This window comes from Ciconia boyciana, chromosome 9, assembly GCF_034638445.1.
Source record: "Ciconia boyciana chromosome 9, ASM3463844v1, whole genome shotgun sequence".
Lineage (NCBI taxonomy): Eukaryota > Metazoa > Chordata > Aves > Ciconiiformes > Ciconiidae > Ciconia > Ciconia boyciana.
Genome location: NC_132942.1, coordinates 44,143,615 through 44,168,904, shown reverse-complemented (window position 1 = coordinate 44,168,904; position 25,290 = coordinate 44,143,615). Strand labels below are relative to the sequence as shown.

Genomic DNA, 25,290 nt, shown 5'->3' with positions numbered 1-25,290 from the left:
CTCTGCGGAAACGCAGGTGATGCAGCAGCTGGGCCTTGGCCTCTGCTTGTGTGAACGTGTCAAATAAAAGAGTACGGTAAGTGCACTAAAATCGGATGGGGCTGGGGAGGGAGACGCCGGTTTTGCTGAACTTTAGGTTTATACACACACAGAGACCCGTTCTCCTTGGTAAGAACACGCAGTCCGGCCTAGGCAGGAGAATGAATGGTAACAAACCTCCCCTCCGGGCAGCCGACAGCGGGGAGCCCCCCTGTACCCCGGGGAGCCCCCCTGTACCCCGGAGCCGGGGGCAGAGGCGGCGGGGGGCCGCTCTGCTCCCTTGGTTCCCCCGCTCCCCGCCGCGCCTCTTTGCTCTCTTGGGGCGCGGGGAAGGGCGGAGGGGGCGGCGTGCGCCTCGAAGAGATCCGCCGATCGGGGCGGACAACGCCGCCGGTTCCGGGGGCTCGGCCAGCGGCTGCCCGCGCAAGCCGGGGGCACTGCACCACCCCCCTTCCTCCTCCTCCTCCTCCTCCTTCTCCCCCCCCCCCCCCCCGGAAAGGCGGCCAGGCCCGCGCTCCCCGCCTAAGCGGGAGGCGCTGGCCGCACGCCGCCCACCGCCGCCGGAACAAAAGGGGCGGCTGCATGGTGGCGGCGGAGCGCCCTGCCGCGCCCGCCCCGCTCCGCGTCCCGCTCCGCCGCCCCGCGCCCCGCTCCGCGCCGCGCCACCATGTCGGGCGGCGGCGGCAGCAGCAGCAGCGCGGTGAAGAAGAGGAGCCCGGCGGGCTCGGCCTCCTCGCTGGCGCAGGAGGAGGAGAAGCAGGCGATGGAGAAGATGCTGGAGGCGGCGGGCGGTGGGGCGCAGGAGAACGGCTGCGCCCGCTCGCCCTCGCCCTGCGCCTCCGCCGAGGGCGAAGGGGTGACCCTGCAGCGCTCCATCACGCTGCTCAACGGCGTGGCCATCATCGTGGGCACCATCATCGGCTCCGGCATCTTCGTCACCCCCACCGGCGTGCTGCGGGAGGCCGGCTCGCCGGGGCTGTCGCTGGTGGTGTGGGCCGTCTGCGGGGCCTTCTCCATCGTGGGTGCCCTCTGCTACGCTGAGCTGGGCACCACCATCACCAAGTCCGGCGGGGACTACGCCTACATGCTGGAGGTGTACGGCTCCCTGCCCGCCTTCCTCAAGCTCTGGATAGAGCTGCTCATCATCCGGCCCTCCTCGCAGTACATCGTGGCTCTGGTCTTCGCCACCTACCTGCTCAAGCCCATCTTCCCCACCTGCCCGGTGCCCGAGGAGGCTGCCAAGCTGGTGGCCTGTCTCTGTGTCCGTAAGTACCCGCAGACCTGCTCCGGGTGCCTGCTGTCCTGCCGCCCCACGTGGCTCCGCGCTCACCATCGCCTTCCCCAAAAAGTCAGCCCAAAGAGCTAGCTGCCTTGAGGTCGTCGCTTTGTAGGAGATGCACCATCTCTCCTCTGCTAAACTGGCTCCGTACTGGGATTTTTTTTGGGGGGGGAGCTGTTTTGGACAGCATGAGTAAGAAATGTGGCCCCATCCCAAAGAAATTGAGCAAAACATTCCCAAACTGCCAGTTAGGGGCTAGCGAGCCTCTCCTAATTTCTAGCAATGCAGCCAGCAGCACGCGATCAATGCAACGTGCATTTTGCCTGGCTGCTGGAATGGGATTTCTCGGGTCCTCCTGCGGGAGTGTGTTCGGGTAAAATCCCCTTGCAGCCCTGGGGTGCTGGGCTGGGCTGTTATGTGCAGCCATTGGGATAAGGTGCAGCTGGGAAATGATCCGTCATGAGCAACTGGTGCTGAAGTGGCCTGTGCTGCAGTGCCTGGCTGTTTTCAGCACCAGTTTTGAGATGAGATGTTTCTCGCCTGTATGTGCACTGATACCGTGCCCGAAAACCCTTTGGGTTTTTTTGCTAGCAAACATTATCTCTCATGAGACCTTGCCTTGCGGAGAAGTTCGGTCACGCTGTGATGAATTTAGGGCCGCTGATGTCTGCCATGGCACACAAAGCTCTCGCCTGCTGCAGTTTTTATCGTCTCTCTGGTATTTTGAGGTCTGTAGTTTTGCCAGTGAAGCCCCATTTTCCATTCCTCCGGTGACTGCAGTCACCCCATCCAAATTCCTTATTCTTTAAATACAGGACCATTTTCTGCCTTTCTCTCTTCATTTCTTATTCAGTCTGTGTTCCGCTCCACTGGTAGTTCTTGTGCCATTGTGAAGGTGTATATTGGGAGAGAGTATCATTTGTTGTGCGGGCTTTATAAAGCATTTATTTGCTGTACAGAGTGACAGGTGATCTTTTTATTTTTTCATTTTGAGGTTGTGAAGAGGAGTCTGGTTGGTTGTGCTATCCAAAGGGAGATTGTGTTAGATTCCTTCACCCTCTGAGGATCGCAGGCATTCAAAAGTTGCAGCACATGGTCGTTATGGGAAGATATATTGCCTATAAATGTCTTCATACACAAACTGACCGAGTCTTTGGTAGATACGTTATACGGCTAGCTAGTAGATATAATAAGATAAATAACAGGCAGGGCAGCAAATTGTACTTTCTTTGGGCAAGATTGAAACTCACTCATTCCCCAGATAAATTTTTAGGAACATAAGGGCAAGTAGACAGGTATGTGGACTTTCCATCCAAGTTTTTAAGAAAGTGGAGTGCATGTATTGAGGAAATATAGTCGCCCAACTAAGGAAGCTGTAGCAGGGTTAGGAAATAGTTCTGCTGATGGGTTTCTTGCATCAAGCGGGGCCTTGTGAAAAATCTGGTTTTAGAGCTTTCCTGCCAGTCTGCAATACAGTTTCTCTTCTTTCAGAGAAAAGGGGCAGGCATGCATGTGGTGTTCACATTATTTGCTGAGAAGCTAACAGAGAGTTGATTAGATGGCCTTTCTTATTGGTTTATGTCAAAATTCTTGCTGTCCAAGGACATATTGTAGTTGACAAAACCTTTGAGAACGTGTTTCTAATACTAAGTAACTTTTCATCTGCAGAAACTTTCCCAAAATAGGTGGGATGAGGTGTCTCTGTTCCCATTTTACTGATCAGAAAGCAAATACGGGGGTAAAGCAGACTTGCCCATGGCGAGATCTGTTCAGTGACAGGGTGGATTGCAGCATGAAATTGCTTGATGCCGGGTCTCATTCCCACTTACGCTTCTCCGATATGTAACATAAGTGTCTCCAGCTTTCTTTTGCTGGCAATTAGTAGTTTTCCTGAAGAATTTGTTCTCGGACCTTTATCTTGAAATGCCAAGGAAAGAGTTGCTAGTTCTACAAATCTGCATAATTTCCATGTATTTCTTCTTTAAACTTTACTCGCCCCCGCACCGCTGGCTATTATTTTATTTATGCTTTGGGTTAAATTTTTGTTTGTCTCCTTTGCTACAGAAGGTTAGTTCATCGTGCATTGCCTTCAGCAAGTTAGTTTTCTGTAACTTTGATTTTTGGAGTTAGCTTTCCTACAGTCTAGTGCCAAAACCACATCATGAACTAGGAACAATAAATGAAGTAAATCTGGTCCAAGGGCTTAGCGAGTCACACAAATCTTCGATGGACTAACAAGCGGCTTTGTTACATGGTTGTTTCAAACATACCCCTACCCAGTGAGATATTATTTTTTTCCAAGAGCCCTAGGGTAGGAAAAATGGCCTGTTTGTGCATATGCTCTAGAGCATAGGTTAACAAGTTATCTCAAAGAGGGGAAGAACAGTTTAGGAAGCAGTAGGGGAATGTGGGGCCCTGGGCTGGAATACAGTTGACTTATTATGTAGCCAAAACCCAGCCGTCTAGAACAGTACCAGCTGTATTCTTTGCAAAGTTTGTATCTCAACATAAAATGCAATTGACTGCATGGTTTCTAGTAAGAGGAGAAATAACAAAAGTTATTTGTTTCCACTTTGAGTGTTACTGGTGTTGAACAGTTGAATAAATAAATGTGTTGTTCGGTACTTGCCACCATGAAGTACAGAAACTGAATTTCCAGGCATTAAGATAATCTAAATAAATCACAGTCTTGAAAGAAAGAAAAAATAGTTGGAATAGGGAATTTTGTTCCCCTTAAGGTGCTGAGGAAAACAAGGTGGGTGGTAAGTAGAATTTAACTACAAATAGGTATTTTCTGCTATCAGGATTGTAATCTACAGACAGTTGGTATGCAAGAGTACTTCTTCCATTAGACAACATGAATGCTTCTTATGGTTGCCAAATAAAAGTGTGGGAATTCACTACAGGGAAGTCTTCCTGTAGCAAGATGGGTCAAGCTGTTCATCATTAGCGTGGCTCATTTGATGTTCACCACGAAACAACCAGTGCTCCCTAGGTGTAAGAATTTGCAGCTAATTTGGGTTAACGCTTTTCAGGCTGCGGGTTACTTCGCTAACTCATAAACTGCATGTTATTTTACCTATAAGATTGGATGGCTGATACTTTTAGGACTGATAAATCATAAAAGCAAATGCTAAGGGATAAAAAACGTAAGGTCCACCTGGTATCTAAGCATTTTTTGAACAGAAAAAGTTAAAATTCATGAAGCTGAGAATTTGTGCATATGCGTGAAAACCCAACAGTTATTTGAATTGCCCCAAATATGATCTCACCTAAACCAACGTAACCCCTTCTACAGAGGATGGAGGGACGGTTATTAGGTCCTGACTTTTCATATTTGATGACATCTACATTACAGTATCAGTATTGTACATGGTGAAGAATTAAACTACTAAGCATTCTGTACTCTGTGTTTCAGGTGCACATTTGAGGCTATGCAGAGAAACGAAAATTCAGGCTGTGTAGAGAAATGAAAATCCATTATATTTGTTGTTGGTTCCTCTTTCCTTCTCTTGAGAAGGCATCACAGTGGAACATACATTTGCAGTGCACTTCTAACATACTCGTATCTTTTTCTGCAATTTTCTCCCATTTATTTTCACTTTGAATTAAAAAAATACACACTTTTTAACAGAATATTTTGGTAGCAAGCATAGTTTTGAAAGAACTGGTTGTTTATATATGTTGCAGGACCATCTTCACATAGCAGAAAGAGGATCATGTAAAACTGTTTAATCCTGGGGTTTTTTTCCCATTGAAGAGGTGGTGTCCAGGTAATGGCCTGAACGGTGACAGGGAAGAGCATCCAGCTGAAAGTCCATCTCTGATAGCTCTTTTACAGCTGGCTGCCATTTGTGTTGCATTTCTTAAATTTGAACTGATAAATCTTAACAAAAAATCATTAAAAAATTCACAGAGCATGACCTAATACACAGTGTATGTTCTAGAGATGGCTCAAGGATGGCAAGTTTCAGGTTATCCAGTTAAAGATAACATGCATATTTCTTATTTCCACCTCTTAATTTACAGGTTTCCTACATGTGAGAGGTCTTTGAATTGTGGTACAGTAAATTCCCCGTAGGTAAGGGAGACGGGGGATAATGCTGCTTCCAGACCTGAGCTGGTTCTCGTTTGGTGTTTCATGAGTGCCTGAACTGTTCTTCCTACACATATTCTTAGACGCAGCCTGCCCCACACCCTCTGCATGCTACGTAACAGGTTATTCTATAATTTACGTATTTCTTGACAATATAATCTGCTCCACAGAAGCCTGAGAAACCCTGCCAGTTGCATATAATTTTACTCTTGATCTTCAATGTCAAATCAGTGATGTGATTGTTAGCTTCTGAAGCCTTTTATCACTCGTTAATTATATATGCTAATCTGGCACTAATAACCCCAATATTGCTGCAGCAATATCTGCTACCTCCAAAGCTACAGTATTTTAATCTTCTTTAAAATTTCTTTAGACTTCCTTTGCTGCTTTTCTGAATTATTATTTTGGGCACTCCTCCTGCAAGCATGGAGTTCCAGTAAAATGATCACATATTTCTCATTTGTCTCTTTTGTTATGAACAGCCTAATAGTGGAAGAATTAGTAGCAGTCAGTGCAGAGTTGAGTCATATCTAATAGCACATGTCATACGGAAGCGTAAGTGCCTGACACCCCCCTGAGCACATTGGGAGTTAGAGGAGGAGAATGGTATCAAATCCAGGGTTTGGCAAAAGTGTATAAACACATGCCTTGAATGCTTGCCAAATTATAGCTGTAGCCCATAAGCGAATATTCAGTGTCAGCATTTCAACTGGAAATCGCGTATGTTGAAAACAGGAACGTCTTTATTTAGTATTAAGGTTTTACTTTAAATCTGACAGTTTGGCTGTTTGACCGGCTGTTTCAAGTGAAGCTATGGGTAGATTTTGAACCATCAAGTATTAGATGGTCAGCAAGGCAAACACAAAATACATCTTACGCTTGTCTGTTTAAGATGGGTTTATTCTGCAGCATTGCTACTTGGAATTAATCTGCCAGGTCAAGCAGGGTGTGACGCTTTGAAGACTTTTTTTTTTTTTTTCTCCTTCAGAAAGGTGGATTAAATGACTAAGCTGTATCAGTAAATATGCAGTTGTTTGATCAGAGTGGAAGGAAGGGGTCTTTGTAGAATCCCTGCTGTATGGGTAATGTTGCAAGACTGAGGTTGCTTTTTTAAATCCGCATTTAATTAGAGAGAGTAGCATTAATGAAAATAGCCTCTGACAGTAGCAGGATTCTCCTGAAATGGATGAAGGTTTGGAGGACTCTTGTAACACAGCAAGCAACTACTGCATTTCTTGGCACTCCTCTCTTGGCTCTCACAACAAATGTCCCATTAAATTTTATTGTATTTGAATGATTTACAGTACCACTGAGATCCTTCGGAGTCTTTCTTTTATGACATGGACAAACTGGGAAGGTTTTTTCGGAGAAACTCTCCATGGTCAGTCTAATTCAAAGCCACATCACTAGGCATTTCAAGTATTCCAATAGTCTCATAGTCCTGGTGTCAGATGTGGCCAATACATCAAACGCAATGGGTGAGAAAGCAGTTTCTTGCCAGCCAGCATGCAGAGCTGAATTCTGACCCTCTGCATGGCATAGGTGGCATGATTCAGACTAAAACCCGCCTGGAATTTTTCATTAAGTTCATGACCCAGGATTTCGCACTTAATGCTGAAGTTCAACCACCTTCCTGGGGATTTGTAGAACCTAATTCAGTACAACTGTGGGAAGGGGTTTCTGTATCGGTGTAACACCGTTGCGGGCCAGGTACGATGCCACGTTTTGCAGGTCCTGTAGCTGACCATCTGGCAAGGACGGTGGTATGTCTGTGGGGCTTAATGTGCACGTAAAACATTAGGAAGTATTGTTTGCTGTTAGGAAGATATTTCATATGAGGTGGGCACGGTGGAAAAGGTGTTTATAGTTATGGGGTTCTTTTAATTTGCTGGGAATGGAAGAAATGTACCTCTTTCTCCCATTGCATATATATGTTGTTTGTCTCCCATTTATACGTTTGTCTCCCATATATATGTTGTTTATCTCCCATTGCATATATATGTTGTTTGTCTATATTTTGTTTGTCTTCCTGTGGTAAAATGACCTGTTTTGTGGAACTGCTGCGTCATGTAATCTAGAAACTTTGACAGTAAAAACACAAGGTTCTTTCTAAGGAGAACAAATAGTATCTCCTACCACTAGCTAGGAGTTAGCTCCCCTAGCATTAATAAACTCTTTGTAGTTTTTCATGTTCCACACAGTTTGAATAGTGTAAACTGTATCACTGTTATTACAGTACCTTGGTACCAAAGCGATGGGTGCATTTATATAGGCTTGAGATCCAGCCTCTGCAGTATCTGCAAACGGTAAAATTCTTCACTGAGCTCTTCCTTCAGGCAGCCCTGGCGCTGCCTTTTGGCCCTGACTGTGCTGCACCGGTTGGCACAGCTCTTGAGAGGGCGGTGGCAAGTAAGTGCTTGTTAATTTATTCTTGCAGAATTCTGGAAACGGGAGGGTGTGGATGCTTCTGGGAGCTGGGCTACATGATGAAATGCTAGCATCATCCCGCTTTGCTCCACCACCTCTGGCTCCCAGCTCCGAGCCTGTTTCAGCACCAGGGGCTTCCCGGAATTGAAAGCCAGCGGAGAGACGGAGCTCTGACACATTCAGGGTGTCTGCGGCCATTTGTTGGAGACATCCAGAGTTCACGTTCTCAATTAGGGTGTGGATCTGGAGACGATCCCTCTTCTTAAACTCGAGTGGTAGGGCAGCCTTTGCCTTCTCCTTTCACCTGTCGTTTGTGGATGTGCCCATCCCCTGATTCCTCAGCATTGCTGTTTAGGGAGGAAAAATAAAAAGGAAACGGTAAACTGTTGCCAAGTATGTTTATTATTATAAGTTGATTTTAATACAGACACATTTGCTCTGGGGCCAAGTGCTTCTTTCCAACAGCCTCTTGTGCCACTAAGCATTTCCCTTCTACAGACTGATTGCCCTGGCTGTTAAGTTTCTCCAGGGACTTGTCCTTGAAGAAATACCTGCTTTCCTTCTGCTTTTTCTCTTTACCACCTTGCAGGGCACAAGTCTTCACTCAATATCTATCAAGTTGAAATTTCCCTAATAATTTTCTGTGTATGTCCTCGCAGGTATGTCTCATGTTAGATTGTGCTATTAGAAATAGACACCTGAGACTACTGGAAGACACCGTGGCATCACAGCCACCCGAACATAAAGTGGTTTTTTTGCCCTTAGTGAATAGCTAAGGCATTGATGTCCCCATGATTTAAACCACTGTAGTCAGTATAGTGTAACTCCTTGTTTGTACTATATGGAGTAACTCTTCATTTTTGATGTGTCTAACCTCTTGTGGGCTTAGGCAGCGGTTCTCTTTAAAGCATGTGGACCATTTTGTGTCTGTGCCATGTGCTGCTGTCATCCCTGTGGTTTGTTTCTTGGCGGCCATGGGCTCAGCTTGGCTTGTCTCTGTTTGAAACCGTCTTGGTTGCACCATCTTTGGTAGAAGAGAAAAATGCTCGTCCATCATCTGCACTTTATGAAGAGCGAAAGGAACAGCCTTTGCTGTAGGACGGGGCAATGGAAAGGAGCTGAGAACTCTTCTGTAAGTAACTGTGAGGAGAAAATCAACATCATCCAGTGGCAGATGGTAAATGGAAGCATCATCTTGCAATTGTAAGGGCTAACCGCTTTGGAAATGTGTGAGTTACAAGCAGGAATCATTGCATGATTCATCCTCTGCGTGTGGACGATGTTACAGTCCCCATTTTCCTGGCGGGGAAGCTGAGGTGGAGGATTTCCCTTCATTCTTCCCCTTTCTTTCCACAGGTTCCCTACCCCACTACGCGTTTTCATTCTGGTCCTGTAATACCACAAGTAGGAATCCATGGGTAACTTGCAGCAAGTTAATTGAGTTTACTCCTTTGAAACAAGCTACTTACACACATTTATCCTTGTTATAGAGATGTATAATGGATTATATGGGAAACACTACAGGTCAGGACCAAGGAAACCTATAGAAGATGAAATAAAGGCCAAAAGTGACATTGTGCAAGGCCCCCAAGGTATGTAACCTCACACGCAGCACGAATGCAGCTGTGCCAGTACCTCAAGAATTCCTACACCCACTTGAGAAACGTTTCACCTGAAAAGCTGCTAAAGGTCTTGGGTTGAGCAAACTCCCATCTCCCCATCAGCAAGTTACAGATGGTGCTGGAATTGGATCCCTTTTTCCCGTGTGAATGAGGACGAGCGTGCAGAGCTGTGGATCGGCTGCTTGTTTGTTTTTTTCCCAAACAGAGCCTCCCTGAGCACTGTGTTTACTCCATCTCTGATCCATGGCCATGTTCCATTACCCTGAGAAAGCTGCAGCCCTGCCTTTTTCTATAGGATACTTGCCAAGAGTGTTGCATCATAAATGCCAAGCCCCAGGTTACCTGTATTAGGGCTCCATTCACCTACTGTTTGCTTTGGGCAGAACCGCATGCCCGCAGAGCAGCTTTACTACATCCTGCCTTTCCTTTGTAGACACAGGAGCTGTTGTCACATATAGCGTGTTCGTCAGGGACTTGTTCTATGTGGGGATTGTCATGATCCCTTTCTAAGTTAGCTTTGAAGAGATGTATTCCTATTGTTATCTAGAAATCATGTTTGGGAGGGATCTTGGAACTTGAGTTCAAAGGGATATGTCCATAAAATGTGAGTTGCGGGGGGGCAAGGTTCTGGGTCCTGTGTTGGATTAGTCAGTTTATCCTTGGTTCCTATCAGTAATGGGGAAATTACCTGACTGCAGGTGAGTGCCAGCAGAGCAGGTTAAGCGGCATGCCTGAAGCCAGCTGGGACTGCTGGGACAGAGTACATAATTGAAGCTGGACCCGCTGTTGTCTTTACAAAGCCAGACTTCTCTTTGGAAGCCTCTGGATTCCCCTGTTAGGGGTGGCTTGAGTATCTTGAAATGAAGCTCACCCTCAGCTAGGCTGAGCAGTCACCAGAAGAGATGAAGGGGGGAACAGCACCTTGCGAGCGTGCTCTCTCTACAGCAGTCAAACCCCAGTATCTTCCCTACTTCTGCCAGAGGTAATAAGTAAATAAGTAAAAGTACCCCCTCTTACATCTGCAGTCACTGCAGCTTTCTAGCTCCTATTATCCCAATTATGTAAAGCCTTTGGAGAGGGGCTGCTGGATCAGACAGGCTGTGTCGCGTCAGGTCGTGCTGAAATCCTTATTCCTAGAATGATTCCCAAGAACGGCCCCGATGGGTCACGCTGAAGGTCTGCCTCGCTGCATAGCTGGCATCTGCCAATGGCCGGCAGCTGTAGCCTGAGGAAAGGTGCTGCAGAAATTAGGGCAGCGCCGTCTGATCTTTCCCTGCATTGTATCATTGCCCTGATTTATAGTAAAGCTGTGGCTGTGCAGCTTTCCCCTGTTCTTCATGCGGAGCAGTTCATCCGAGGTGAACGGAGCAGTGCCAGGAGGAGTCCCGCAGCCCCTGCTTCGCAGGGTAGCATCTCGGATCAAAGGAATAAAACCTTCTGCTTTAAGAAACCCTCGCCCTCTGGTCTCCTGAGAAGTTGAGCAGCCACTGGAACTCGTCTTGGAGTTTTACTGAAAAAGTACTGTGTGTCTTTTCGTCTCGGTGTCTGTAGGATTCTTTCTGGTGGGTGAGACTGGGTTTTTTTTAGCCCTTCCTGTGTTGAAAGCATTCAAGTGTAGTAACTCCACCACACTCCTTTAGGAAAGACAAATATTATTACATGGTGGGAAAAGCAAAGCAGGGAGATTGTGACTTGAAGGGCTCTGAATCACGACTGGCATAGAAGAAGCTCTCAGCCCTGTGCGCAGTCTCTGGCCCTAAGTGTTTTCTTATTTTTACAGAGCCTGTTTAGCTGGCACCGATGTTTTTAAGGGCTGAATACAGACGCTTCCGTTGCTTTTCAGTTTTGGACTGTGTAGAAAGCTTTTGCCTTTTATGTACACCACTGCCGTCCCACGGTCCGTCCAGCAGACTCCATACAGAACCAGAAAATGAAAAACGCCCCCGAGTAAGTCAGTATTTAACGTGGAGGCTGAAGCAGCTATTGTCAAAGAAACAGAATGCCTAAATGGGGAAGGGAATGTCACTGTCGCACCTCTGAGGGCTGTCTTCACTAACGGGAAAAGTGTGCTTTTAGATGCGTTAGCTCATCCTTTAAATATCCCTCTGTAAATAAGGAGAGTTTTATTTTTAGCATAATCGCTGGTCGAAGTGAATCCTGGATCCTCGGTTCCCTCGCCGTCCTCCCCATTAGGATTCACCAGAGGTGTTTTTAGTAGACGAATTGTGATCTGTGTTACTGATATTCCACTGTGTTTTCTTCTCTCCCCCTCAGCACCCCATGTAGCACAGACATACTGTAAGCTGACCTTGCTAACCTTTATTTTCTCCTCCCCTGTATATCTGGACAGTGTCTCTTTTAGCTTACTGGTTGGAGCAGATATATCACAATCTTGCTGCAAAGTGACAAAACTGTGACCCTGCAAACCGGCGATAGCGCTGGCCTGCTGCTTGATGCTTTCTAATCAGATAGACTCTATCTCCCCTGAACAGCGCGGGGTGGAGGGACAGGGGGTTGAATTTGGGGGAGGTGCTGTGGGGTTCCTCGCCGCTGGCGTTTGGCTGCGTGCCGAAGCAGGTCAGCCAGAGCCCAGCTCGTGCCGTCCTGTGACCTGTGCGAGAGCCCGCAGGGCCGTCCTTCCCAATGAAGACAGCTCTGGGTTCTTTCGGTCTCACCCACTCCGAATGCCCAGACACATCCCCAGTGCCAAAGGGCATTGAAAGATACGATACAGAAAAAAGTGAATCTGAAATTCCCATTCTTGTAGGATATATTGGTGTCATGGTTTAGCCCCAGCCGGCAACTAAGCCCCACGCAGCTGCCTGCTCACTCCCCTCCAGTGGGATGGGGGAGAGGATCAGAAGAGTAAAAGTGAGAAAACTCGTGGGTTGAGATAAAGACAGGTTAATAGGTAAAGCAAAAGCCGCGCATGCAAGCAAAGCAAAACAAGGAATTCATTCACTCCTTCCCAGGGGCAGGCAGGTGTTCAGCCATCTCCGGGAAAGCAGGGCTCCATCGCGTGTAACGGTGACTTGGGAAGGCAAACGTCATCACTCCGAATGTCCCCCCCTTCCTTCTTCTTCCCCAGCTTTACATGCTGAGCATGACGCCATATGGTATGGAATAGCCCTTTGGGCAGTTGGGGTCAGCTGTCCTGGCTGTGCCCCCTCCCAGCTGCTTCTGCACCTGGCAGAGCACGGGAAGCTGAAAAGTCCTTGACCAGTGCAGCAACAACTAAAACATCCCTGTGTTATCAACCCTGTTTTCAGCACAAATCCAAAACATAGCCCCATACCAGCCACTATAAAGGAAATTAACTCTATCCCAGCCAAAACCAGCACAATTGAATCACGTGCTTTTCTTTGCAAAGAGTTCCAACTCTTTCATTTCTCCAAACTTTAAATAGTCTTGTATTGAGATGACACCAGATCCTAGGGGGTTGGGCGAGGCGGGGGGGGAGAACCAACAATCCTGAAAGCAGGCATCATGTTCTGGGACGTGCAGTCTGCTGCAGCGTGGCTGGCTTTGCTCTTCCCTGCCTGAAGATCCCCTACAAGCAGCCTTTAGCTGAGCAATATATGGACAACTAAATCCTCTCAGCCCGATGCATATCGCCGCTGTGCTGTGGCCGTAGCAGGCTCTTAGGCCCCTGTGAATGAATGATGGAACTCGTATCCCTCCTTGCCTGCCTGTGCTCTGAGTCACTAGGGAGTCCTGTCACTCTCGGCGCTCGCTCGAGCAGGAACGCGAAGTCTAATCGTTGCTGTCAGACCCAGATACTGCTGTCCCTGAAGACCGAGCTCTCTGAAGCCAGCCCGTGGGTACGTCTGAGCCCATCCATGCCCATATGTTCCAGGAAGGCTATTCCCAGCTCTGGCGTGGGCTCTGCGTGCGCTTCCCTGAACTCTTACCAATGCAGTTGCTTTCTCACGGGCAGGGCAGGATGCAAGGTGGCAGTGAGCCACTAAGATCCTTTTAAATGCCCAAATACTCCATCCTCCTTCCATGGTTTTATTTCTCAGTTTGCAGTTTGTTGTGCCCTTGCTGGGAGGCAGGGTGTGAGGCTGCGGGAATGTGCCTTTGCTCCGAGCTGACGAGCTGTGAGCAGCTCTGGTGCGTGGTCCTGCCGCAAGCCAGAGAGCAAAGGCAGGCACTGCTGATCCTGTGCAACCATCTCATCTCGGAGGTGAGGTGGGGAATACCTGGTGTGCTGGTGCCTGCGTCCTTCGCGTGCACGTGGGCGCTCAGGCTACGCTGAGCTGGGTACCGGTCTGTAGCTGGGAGGTAACGTTGCTTCGGAGTAGGGGTGCGTTGTGGTTTTCCCTGTGATGCTCAGCATGTGTTGATGGTCTTAAGGCAGTGGGTGCTCTTGCTGGGCAGTAACCGAGCCACCCGACTATTGGTATTTCTGCCTCCCACCTTTATCCATCGTCTTCCCCCTGTTCTGAAGCACCCTGTGCAGCTCAGCCCGTGAGGACGGGCTTATGGCCGGAGACTCCAGCAGCAATCTCCCGGAGAGATTGGTGACCTGATGAAGGTGCTGCTGAGCCCCCTCGTATCTCTGGGGGTTTGATTAAGGCTGAAATATCTACATCAAATGCTCTGGGCTTTGAACTGTGAGTGCAGATATAGCCCGTAACCTCAGGGAGAGGGTGGTCTGCATCCGAGCTGAATATTTTGGGGAGCAGCGGTTTGGCTCTGGTCGAGGCAGTGGGGTCCTGTGAAAATGAGCTGCAGGATGTGGGAAAGAGCCTTTGCTACGAGGGCAGGGGCCAGCCTGGAAAGGATCCCGCAGGGAAAAGCCTCCAGCCTAAGAAGAAGGGTTGAGATCCGCTCGTCCCCGAGCTGCTCCGGTGACCGGTCGGCTCCGGGGGCTGGTGACAAGCTGGTGTGGAGGCAGTGAGGGGTGGCTCGGTGCAAGGGAGGCGAGGAGGAGGAGGGGGCATCCAGCACGTGGGGCACTGTCATTCTCTGCGTGACATTTGCCCGTCTCTATAACAAGCAACAGGCCCTGGGGAGCGGGGAGCGAGCAGGCTTACGAAATGTTGCTTACGAAAATAGCAAGCAACTTGGAAGAGCAGTAAAGGTTTTAGCTATTATTTTCTCTAAAGCAGGTGAAACTCGGCCAGTCAGCAGCTTCGTGGCTTTAGACAAGCCCTAGTTCACGCTGTCCCTCGCCTGGTAGGAGTGCCGTGCCGAATAGCGGCAGGAGCAGGCAATACAGAGGAGGGTGATGGGGGAACAGGGCAAAAAGAGTAGGAAATTGGGCTTCATGAGTTGCATTAACCACAGAGCAACTTGTAGGTTGGTGGGAGCTTCTGGGCAAGCAAAATGCTGCCTGAGGAAGGCAGCACAATCAAGTACAAGAGCAGCCACAGCAAATTTGAGCCGTCGCGCTGGCCTGCTCTGCACAGCCCTCTCTTCCGTCGCTGCGGTGTGCGGCTCTGGTGAGCATCTCTGGAAGCCTGCACGACCGTCCCTGGCGCTGCTGGTCGAGCGGGTCAAACAGAGGATGAGGGTTTCCTTAGATCCGGCTTCTCTTCCCGTCTGTGCTGCTGACCTGCAGGCGTTGTTTGTCTCATAGCTTGCCAAGTGGCTCAAGACAGGGACATCTCTTCCTTTACGTTTATGCAGCGGGCAGCGTGGTGCGGCCTCGATGGCCTTTTAGGTGCTGCTGTTACACAAATAACCATAAATCAGCTCTGGAAGTTTGTCCTGACATTTCTATGGTGTTTTCACATACCAGCAGCATTAAATTGGATCGACTTAACAGGGTTTGCAGCCAAGAACTTTGATGCTAATGGTTGCAGTAACCGCTTTTATTTTATATGCCCTCAGAAGCGTACTCTCCGATGCAGCAGGGCAGTTCCTTGTCCCAAGGAGTGTATGCGCTGTGCAAACCACCCGTTGCCAAAACGAAAGACAGAATAGAGAAATGCATGGCTGCAGAGCCTTGCTTTTGAAAAGTTTCTGTTTTGGGAAAAGACTCTTTGCGTTTGCTTAAGTTTTAGCAAAAAGCAAATGCTCATTTGTCATAATTTGTTTTGCGTTTTCAGTGTTTCACTGAAAACTGATGTGTCTCCTCTTGTGCCTTTCCCGTAGTGCTCCTCACAGCAGTGAACTGTTACAGCGTGAAAGCTGCTACTCGTGTTCAGGATGCCTTTGCTGCGGCAAAACTGCTGGCGCTGGCTCTGATCATCGTTCTTGGCTTCGTGCAGCTTGCAAAGGGTGAGTATGTTTCCTCTGTCTTTTGAAGGTGGTGTGCAGATAGAGCAGAACCTGGGAATTAGGGACAACACCCAGGAGTCCTAACCCAAGCATTTCAGAGCTAACAGAAATGCTTTACAGGCACCTTTTGTTCTCTTGTATGTTTGAGTGATATTTCCAGCTCATGCTTTGCAAAGGGCTGAGTGCTTATGTGCATTTTATTTGTGAGATTTCGTGTTTACCTTGCTGAAGTTATGCTGGATTTCATGCTGCTGGAACCCAGCATATACCACCCAAGGTCTTTTCCATTTAATTCAGTCACTGTGCAGCCTCTCTCTTTGAGATTGCAGAGCTGCCAAGTCTACACGGATTGAAAATTTTGGTGCTGTGGCTCTCAAAAGTCTTTTCTGTAACTGGTGGCTGGTCAGGGCCATTTGCTAGTAGAGAAGTATCTGCGTGTGCAAACCAAGCCCCAGGAATTTTCATTCTTTCACAGACTGCCCCTGTACCTTTCCCTTCTGCCTGCTTCAGGTGTGGGACAGCTTGATCGAGTCCGTGGGGTCACATAGGGACGCCTGGGTCAGGCAAGGCTCCAGAAGCCGCATGATGAACAGTGATATTAGGGCTCTCGGCTGACACCGGCATGCATGTCTGTCAACTAGCATCTAAAAACGAAGATAAAAATGGGAAGATAAAGCTACTTTCCTGGTGTTTTTGCTTGTTTTCTTCATGCACACTTAAAATCCTCTCAAACTTAGGGAGATATTTTTTCCCAAACCCATCTGATTAACTAACCCCCACAGATAAGCTTTACTGCGTGCTTTTTTGTGCGAGTTTGGTGAAAATAAACTTTTCTTAGGGAACAGTACACGCCCTATTTGTTAAATGTGCATAAAAGTCTATAGATAGTCCTGCCTGTCTCTGTACCGGCAAGCGTGTGGTGTGTGTATGTTTGTGTGTGCACGTGGGGCTTTTTAATTCCTGTCTCTGCTATGGGAGCCAGTGCTGTCTTCGCAGAATTTCTTGCTTTATCAGAGGTTTTATTTTCTTCCAGCTCAGTCCCTATGCTCAACAGGAACATTGTTTGAGGCTTATCACAAAATATACCTCCTTCCTCTTCATAACTCCCCAGGCTTGCTTTGCGGAACTTTTTTTTTTCTCTCTTAGAAGGAAAAGGATAAGTAAACATAAATCTCTGTTAGTTCTTTAACATTTTACCAATAAAAGTTGTTTACAGTCTTTACAGTTGTTTTCTGCTTGCAGGTACTAATCTTGATTTGCTTCTTCAGAATCACCTTCCCTCCTTCTGTACTGTTCTTTTGTCCTTTTGTTGAGGGTGAATCACTTTCTGCCCTGGTTCCTCAGGTATAAATACCTGATATTTCCATTGACTTATATCTGTAACCAATAAGAGATTAGAGTCTTGTGTACAAAAAACCCCATCCTTGTGCTAAACCACAACAATACTTGTCTGTCTCAGAAGCTTTTTACCTCCTATGAAGCCTATTACAGTTTTGAGTTCCGGTAGGTCTGGAGAGGTACAGCTATGACTTGTGTGCATCTCGCAGGACAGCTCACTTCATGTGACATTTAGTTTCCTGCTAAACCACCTGGCCGCCTCAGACAGAGTGGAAGGTAACGAGATCTTAGATGATAACTAAGCAATAGTTAGGTGATAACATCTGAAGGCAAAGATCTTTTCTTCCTGTGTGTGCAACACAGCACTCGACGTAAAGCAAAGTGGATGGGAATGGGAACCTTGGGGTCTACAGAGGATGCTCCTCACAGAGCCCACGTTACACCTTGTCCGCAGTGGCACGCCACCGCTTGTCTGAGTTCCTATTTTGCAACACACTGCCTGGGATTCTGCCTGTGGTCTAACGTGGATTTTACTAATCTCCTTAGGGAGGTTGCAAGCTCTCTGGTAAGTCCTTAAGAATGTGCCAGCTCCTTTCATGTGCCCTTCCTTAGGTTCCACGTACACTTTGCAACTTTCTCAATTTTTCTTTAAATCACGCCAGGTAACTTGATGCTTTTACGTAGCAGGGATACATCAAGAGATTGTCTTCTTTTTCTTCTTTTTTCTTCAAGGAAAGCATACTAGCATCACTTAAAGCATACTGAAAATGGGAAAGTGCTGCACTGTTCTCCATCTTCGATGGGACAAGAAATGATGGGTGCAAGCTGTGAGGCAAGGGAAATTTAAATTAGCCATTAGAAAAACACTTTTAACTGTAACGCAGAGCTCGAGTAGATTGTCCAGGGAGGCTTTCTCACTGGAGATTTACGAGAACAGGTTAATAAACACCTCTCGGGAATGGTTGAAGTGAGTCGAACCTGCCTTGGAGCAGCGGGACAAAGCCGGTGCACGTGGAAGCCTCCGTGTCCGTGCTCTCTGAGGCTGCGCCGTGCATGAGTGGTACAGTACAGAGCTGCTGGATCTTCTCCAGGCAAAATACTGTGGACCCAGTCTTTTAAAGTGCTGATGCTTTTAAATGGGTAACTTTTTTCTAAAAGCCTGTTTAACCTGAGTAGGTGGGTGATCCCGGGTCCCATAGATAGCCACAGTGCCATGCCTTTACTGCTCCTCTGTGTGCCCTTGCTTTCTTTTATACCAGTTCCAACGCTCTTTGGACAAAGAGGACTCTCAGCCACCAGCTCAGTAAATTCAGTCCCAAGCCGGCAGCTATTATTGGGGTGAAATACACGCCAAGTTGATGTGTCTGGGGCTGCAGTTCAGCGGTGTGTGTTCCCGTGACGCTCTGGGTAGTGCCTGAGCAGTGCTGATTAACTCGCTTTAATGGTTACTGTCGCATTGCTGCGTTATGTTTACAGTATCCATAAACAGAGAAGAGGAGCAATACCACAGTTTCTTGCTCAAATGTGGAAACTTGTGAGACTTCACAGAAGTATGTCTTTCTCTGTATTGACCTCCCGCCTTCAGCATTTGGCTTTTTTTTCTTTTTATCCTTTCATTGGATATTTTCATTATTTTCAGAAAAGCAGTAACATCTCAAAACAAAGAAATATGTGGCAATATTACCACACAGAAAATAGCGTTTCCTTGTGATCTTTCTGTGGACAGCTGTTTTACATCACTTCTTTCATGCAACTTCAAAAGAAGGGTAGAAGTTGGGTTTCCTACTTAGACAGCCTTTCAACTACTTGAAAGTTGACTCAGTAGAGCTGACCCACTTGGGATGCAATTATTTCACTAATACAAAAGTTACATTTTTAAAGGCCTTTGTGGGGCTACAGTTGTGTTGCTTTAAAAGCTCAGTGTCCTGGACTTGGTATATTGGTGTGTAAAACTTTATATATGTACCCCCAACTGTACAGCCCACCCGTCTGTAGCAGTTAAATAGTATAAATAACTTAGAGCATAGACAGGATCAGGATGTTTTCACTCCAGTGTTATAAAAAGTAGGCTTATTTTTGGTTCTACTCTTTTACCAGCTCTCACAAATGGCCTTCTCTCCAGCCACCTCTGGGTATTTTTTGGCCATACTCTTGACCTGGTGGGTGGGATGCCTGGGACTAGGTCGTGCAGCCGGTTTGGACTGTGGCTGTGCAGGTTTAAGGGATGTTTTCTGCACTGGGTGCAACACAGATGTCTGTGGTTAGGTCTGCAGCTGTGCTCTTCGTACCCGATCACCCTGCAGCTCACAGTGCCTTAAAAACTAACCTAGGCGTGAAATGGTAAAAAAAATGTGCTGATCTTTAAGGACACGCTCATGCTTTCTACATGTGAGGAAATCCAGCACAGGTTTTAATGTCCAAAAATTCTAACAAAACCTATCACAGATACATTTCAGATATATTCCATTCTGTTGTTGATGTCCTAGGGTTTCTTAAATGTTTATCTGCCCTTGGGCAGCTGAAGCAGCGAGGTGCCGTTCCTGGCTGCCGCGCGTTCGGGGAGTGCTGCAGTGCCGGGCTCCAGCCCTCGCTGCAATTCCTCACCAGCAGTTCTGCTTCAAAACCAAACGAATTGGGCATTTGGGACTTAGGGAAATAGAATTTAACGCTCATTTTATTGAATTATTTTTATTGAACTTATTGTCCCCTTTCCCCTTTCATGCTTGATTTCTGATCTTAAATTTCTCATCTGCGGTGCCTCGAGTGCCTGTTTGATGGCAGCAGCATTATTCTAACTCCCTTCATTGGGCTTGTCAGAGACCAGCAGAGTTATATCTGCTGAACAAGCACGGGGTGAATTAAGGACAGAGTAGGCAGGTTTAACTCCAGACATTTGCCGTGAAGAACTTAGACTAGGCAGAGTTTTGGTTTTAATCTTGTTTTTTCTTTAAATAGATATGTACAATATGAGCCAGCATCCCCCACCCCACTATGGTTTGCTCGAAAAGGTATTTAGAGGTGTAGTTGTGGCTGGCAAATTCTGAACTCGACACGGGAGGGTTTCTGAAAGGGCCGAAATGAAGATTCAAACCTTCAGTCATTGATGTGTGCTTACCATGGCTGTGAAGCCTCCTGAAAACATCATCTAACTACTCCAGGTGCGAGGCCCCACCTTGGCGCTGTGGGTGTGCGTGCACATCTGCGTACGACTTTCATGTATCGAATCCCTGTCTTTTGCTAGAAAACACCCATGTGGTCTCTGTCTTTCTCTGTGAGGGTTATTTTGCTAGTTCCCTCTCCAAACTTTTTTCTTTGCCTTTTTTTGGTGAAAAATCCTGTGATTAAGAAAGACCTGAGGGAGGGAAAGTTTACTCACTCTTCCTTTCCTCCCAGATTTTCTTCTCTGCTGCCAGTGGCAACGTCAGTTGAATGTCCCAAAAAAGCCCCTTGAGCCGGATCTGGAGTGAGACCGGGGGGCTGAGCGGATGAGCTCGGCAAGCAGCAAAGGCGAGGATACAGCCGCAAGCGTGGGGAGAGCAGGGCTGTTCTGGGGGGGTCTTGCTGACATGGCAGGAAAGCTTGAGTTCGTGGCTGGTCATTAAAATCTCAGGCTCCCTCCGGTCTCAAAGCACAATGGCACACAGATACTAAGAGAAAACAAGAGTGGGCGTTGTCTGAGTTATCTTGGGCTTGTACCTACACTTAATCACGCTTGGCTGTCCGGAGATGGATAAGCATTTAGCATAGCTAAAGAAATCTGCCACAAGTTTTCTTTTGACCCGGTCTCATCTCTCATGTCCATCGCATGAACCCAAGAGTGAACCTGCTCAGCAAGTTGACGTTTAGGAGTTTGTTTTCAATTGATTTTGTTTTTTTTTTTAATTTCCTGCCACGTCAGTCGTGACCTGCTTTTTTGCTAACTGAGGGTAGATGCAGCAGTGCCTTTGCGCACGCTGTGGGTTGCTGTACGCAGCAGGGTAGCCGTTGCACTGGTGTCTGTGCCCGGAGGGACCAGCTCATCCAAGGGACTGGCTCTGGGACACAACCTGGGACACGAGAATCGACTGATGGTGGAGCTGTAGGTGCCTGAGAGAAGTTTGGAGCCCAAAGCCAAACCAGATGGGTGTTCACCCAGCCAGCCCATGACTAACTCGCACCATAGATCCTCTTTGGCAGACAGGAGGCAAAGCCTATGGATAATAAACGTCCTTCAAGCTTTTCAGTGTGTCCCTGCAAGTTGGGGCTGAGGCTCGTGCACAAAGGATTGCAAGAAAAGCGTGCCCTGCAGCTGCCCATGCTGTTTCTTGTTACCCTGGCATTCAGAAATGCCACTATAACATGATTTTCCAGCAGTAAGCTTTGAAGGAAAGCTATTATGCTTCCCTTACTCACCCTCTCGTTCACGGAGCACATGGGGAGTGGAAGACTGTACCGAAGGAGAGCACGAACAGGGAAGCTGGGAAAGCTGCCAGCATCCTGCACCTCTAAATCACATCAACCACATGTTGGAGATTAATCAGGCATCTTAACGCTGGAGACTCGATACAACGCAATTATGTTTTATGGGCCTCTCGCTCTCTAATCTTTCATTTCTTCTCCTGCCAAAGGTGAATGCAAATGCTGAGGCCAGGTGGGCATGGCAGGTTAGCGTGCTGTGCAGCTTGCCTGCTCTGGTTTGGAGTGAGCAGTGGTTCAGTTCTGCTCAGACAATTTTTTTCTTGCCCTCTCTGCCCAGAGCATTTTTGGCAATTCTAGATTCAAGGATAGAGTTCAGCGTGCTGGGGCTTTTGCATTTTACAAGTGCAAAGCTGCCTGTCCAAAAATAAATAAAATGCATTTAATAAGAACAACAACAACAAAACCCAAAATACAGAAGCAGTCGACTGGTCAGTGACCTTCTCGTTACGATCCTGCGAGGTGGAGCGGCTCTGTGTGCACACGCTGGAAGCTTGGCCTTTAACGATGATGTGAACTGTTGTTTGTTTAACACTGCCTACGGAGGCTCACAGCTGCATTAACTCTTCAGGGTGGAAGTGTGCCTTGACATCTGAAAAGGTCCGAGGAGTTGTGGATTGTAGCGCGTTGCTCGTTTTTGGTATCCTGAACGAACTGCCAAATGCTAAGCTGGATCAAGGTGGGTGCCTTGCATCGGAGGCTGAGGAGCGCATCTCAGGCTTGCCACAGGGGACCCTGCTCACTGCTGCTGTGGGCTGAGTGGGTTTTAAGGCAGCTGACGTGAGAGGCTCTGTTGGCTTCTCATTTTTCCAAGTGCAGCTATCCCAGCAATGCAGACATATTTAACTAGAGAGCAGCTAATACTCTGGTATTTGCTTCTTTGCATCTCTGTCTGGATCTCCTCCCTCTGTCTCTCTAGAGACTTCGGTTGCAGCAGAAGCAGTCTTTCCTGCCTAAGGTGTATCAGTGCAGTCGATAGCTCTGTGTGTGTGTATACGGGTGCCTTTGCTTGCATTTTGTATTGATCCTTTCCCACGGCCTTCAACTGCTGGGCTGAAATTAATGGCCTTGCCTGTGGTGCTGGAGGTGTGGGTGACAGGCAGGAGGATCCGCCCTCCCCAAATGCTCTTGGCTTTCCAGCACGTCAAGCTGGTTGGCTCTGGTTAGCCCCTCCAGAGCCTGGTCAGGCGGCTCATTCTTCTTTGTCATTCTCGATCACAAATTTCTATGGATGTGGACTGAACCTGTTGTGCAGATATGAAAAGAAAAAAAACCAAGCTTATGGTAAGTGGCTGGAAACCCACTGGGTGGTTTATTTAAGGTTTGCACCTTGCTGTTAATCTGCCCCGATAGGGACAGACATGGGGGCATTTAGGACACACCTTTCCATGCTGTGCTAAGGATCAAAGGGACCCTGTTCAGCCAGGGTCTCCGCACGCCCGCTGTGCTTTCTGGCTCCCGGAGCAGGCACGGCATTTTGCGTGCCATGCGTCGCTCCAGGACTCACACCGCTGCTTCTGGGTCTGCTTCTTTATTTCTCATCAGCAAATATTACGCCAGCAGACATGGAGGTTGTGAAAATTGGGAGGTGTTTGCTTAGAAGGAGGAGGGTAAAAGGTTTTTTGGTGATACCAGCAGGATGCAGAGGAGGTGGGAAAGGCAACAAAACGCTCTCTGGCCCAAGTAGTGTCCTGGTGGACCATTGCAAAATGAGGAGTTGTGCAGCTTGAGTAGTGTGTGGGGTGGAGTGAATCCGGGAGCCCAGACCCTTGGCTTCACCCTGGAGGAGAAATAATATTGACAAAGCTTCCCAGCACTGGGAGGAGAGAGGAACTTTTCCATAAAACAGAAGTCGCTGAAATGAGGGGAAGTGTCGTAGCCTGTCCACAGCTGGTGGTGAGAACCAGGGACGTAACCCAAGAGCTCCGGATCCTCCTTGGATGCCCTCTCCGCTGGTCCAAGGTTTCTGGTGGTATCTTTCAGACCCATAAACTCGTCTGCTGTGGGACCCAAGTTTAATAGCTACTGTTCAAAACTGCTGAATGCAAAGCTGGCTGCAGAGTGGCAGCAATCGGAGAGGAGCAAACAGCTTATGTGGCTACCGAGCGTGCGTTCCCTGGGGAGCCACGAGCTGCCGAAGAGATGCTCTCCTGACCCTGGTCCCTGTGTGTTTCTTGCTGTCCTGTTTTTCTGACTCAGTCGACTGAACTCTCGCTGCTTTTCTCAGGAAATGGCTCAACAGCCAAGTGGATCTTCTCCTCTGGGGTTTTTCATATATACAAGACATTTCTCCCTGTCTCGGTTTCCTCCACGAGCGAGACACGCTGAGGGCCCCCCTTCTCTTGCTGAGCTCTCTAGATGGCTGTGTTCCCTCTCCTCGCTGTTTAGGCAAGTTAAAAATATTTAATTATCATTAAATGCTTTCTGCAAGAGAAGATTGCTGTGCTATTAAAACCGGAATGGACATGACTGGGGAGCAAATGAACATTTTCAAAGAAAGGGTCTGAACATGCAGTGCATGGACCTGAAATAGGTCCCTCCCGCAGAAAGGCCCCAGGTGACCCATCGCTTGCCGGCGCAATTACCAGAGTCTTGGCAGCTGGCAAGATCAGCAAATGGGGTTTTATGTCAGAGCTTGTTACCTTAATTTGGTTAATTGTAGAGCAGAGTGCAGTTGAACAGCCAGTTCAAACCAGGTTTCAGATCGCTGGGGTGCCAGGCACGGGCAGGGCATTGCCTAGAGAGCGGCCACGGCTGCGTGGGCTGGGGGGGCCGGGAGGGTGGGCAGAGCCTGGGATGCTCTCGCTTACGGACCTCTCACTCCATCGGAGCAGTCAACGCCGTGCTTGGCAGCCTCACCTGCAGATTTGTAACCCTTGATTTGATCCAAAGTCTGCAATCCGAACTTCCGAAGTCTGGAGGCTTGAATTGCACATTCAGGCTTGAAAGATGCAGAGTGTCTGGAACTGAGGTTCATACCTCCATTTGGAACAGCAGGGCCTAATGAGCGTTTGTGTTAGAGGAAGGAGGTAAGAATGACTGTGCTGGACCATCTCCCCAGTATCCCCAGTCTCCAGCTGGGGCCCATAGGAAGCATCAGTGGGCAAGTGTGAGAACAAGGGGGACATGTGGTCCTTGCTGGATGCTTTCTCAGCCTCCAGTGCACCTCTGGGTCTTCTGCACCAGAGGAGGTATCTTTGTGTGATGGATTTCTCTTCCAAGGATCTGTCTAACGACTACTCGAACCTCTGTCTAATTGCTCGTGGGGCTGCTAACGAGATCAGGGCAAGACGGGTACAGTCAGAGCTCACCCGCTGTATCTGGGATACCTTTCTGGCATCACTGCTGGAGCTTGGCTTTTTTGCCCCAAGATCTATGATGTGGTGCCAGTTATGTCTGTAAAGGCGTCGCTGGTGGGCACAAATTATTATCTTTGTGGTGATTGGAGGCTGGCAGGGTGGGACAGAGCTTTGTGGTGACGGTGGGAGAGGACGGCTGCTCTGCTGGGATGTGATCTTCGGAGCATGTTTGTTAAGGAGCCCAGGCTCCTGTCATGCAACCAGGAAGCGATAAAGCATGAAAGAAGCAAAAGTCGTAGCAAAAGAGCATCATGTGGTCACCTGAGAATATGAGCTTGTCCCCTTGGAGTGGGAAGAGATAGATCTCGGCTCCTCTGGTTATTTAATTGTGTTCTGACATGTTGCTAAATCCATTTCACCATGGGAGCATAGAGACGTGACGTTTAGCAACTCACTGCAAGTTTTTGGAGAGCTACAACTCTTGCTAGGTGAGGCAGGGAGAGGGCG

At 48.0% G+C, this 25,290-nt stretch overlaps 1 protein-coding gene across 1 annotated transcript in view; it reads left to right on the top strand.

Annotated features, from left to right (window-relative positions):
* Window positions 1-561: 561 nt before the first annotated feature.
* SLC7A5 (solute carrier family 7 member 5) overlaps window positions 562-25,290 on the top strand; it is a 42,413-nt gene continuing 17,684 nt past the window's right edge. Inside the window, exons 1-2 of the mRNA XM_072873319.1 lie at window positions 562-1,304; window positions 15,566-15,691. Of these exons, the coding sequence (XP_072729420.1) occupies window positions 707-1,304; window positions 15,566-15,691 (724 nt within the window). The 5' untranslated portion in view covers window positions 562-706. The remainder of the gene's footprint in view (window positions 1,305-15,565; window positions 15,692-25,290) is intronic.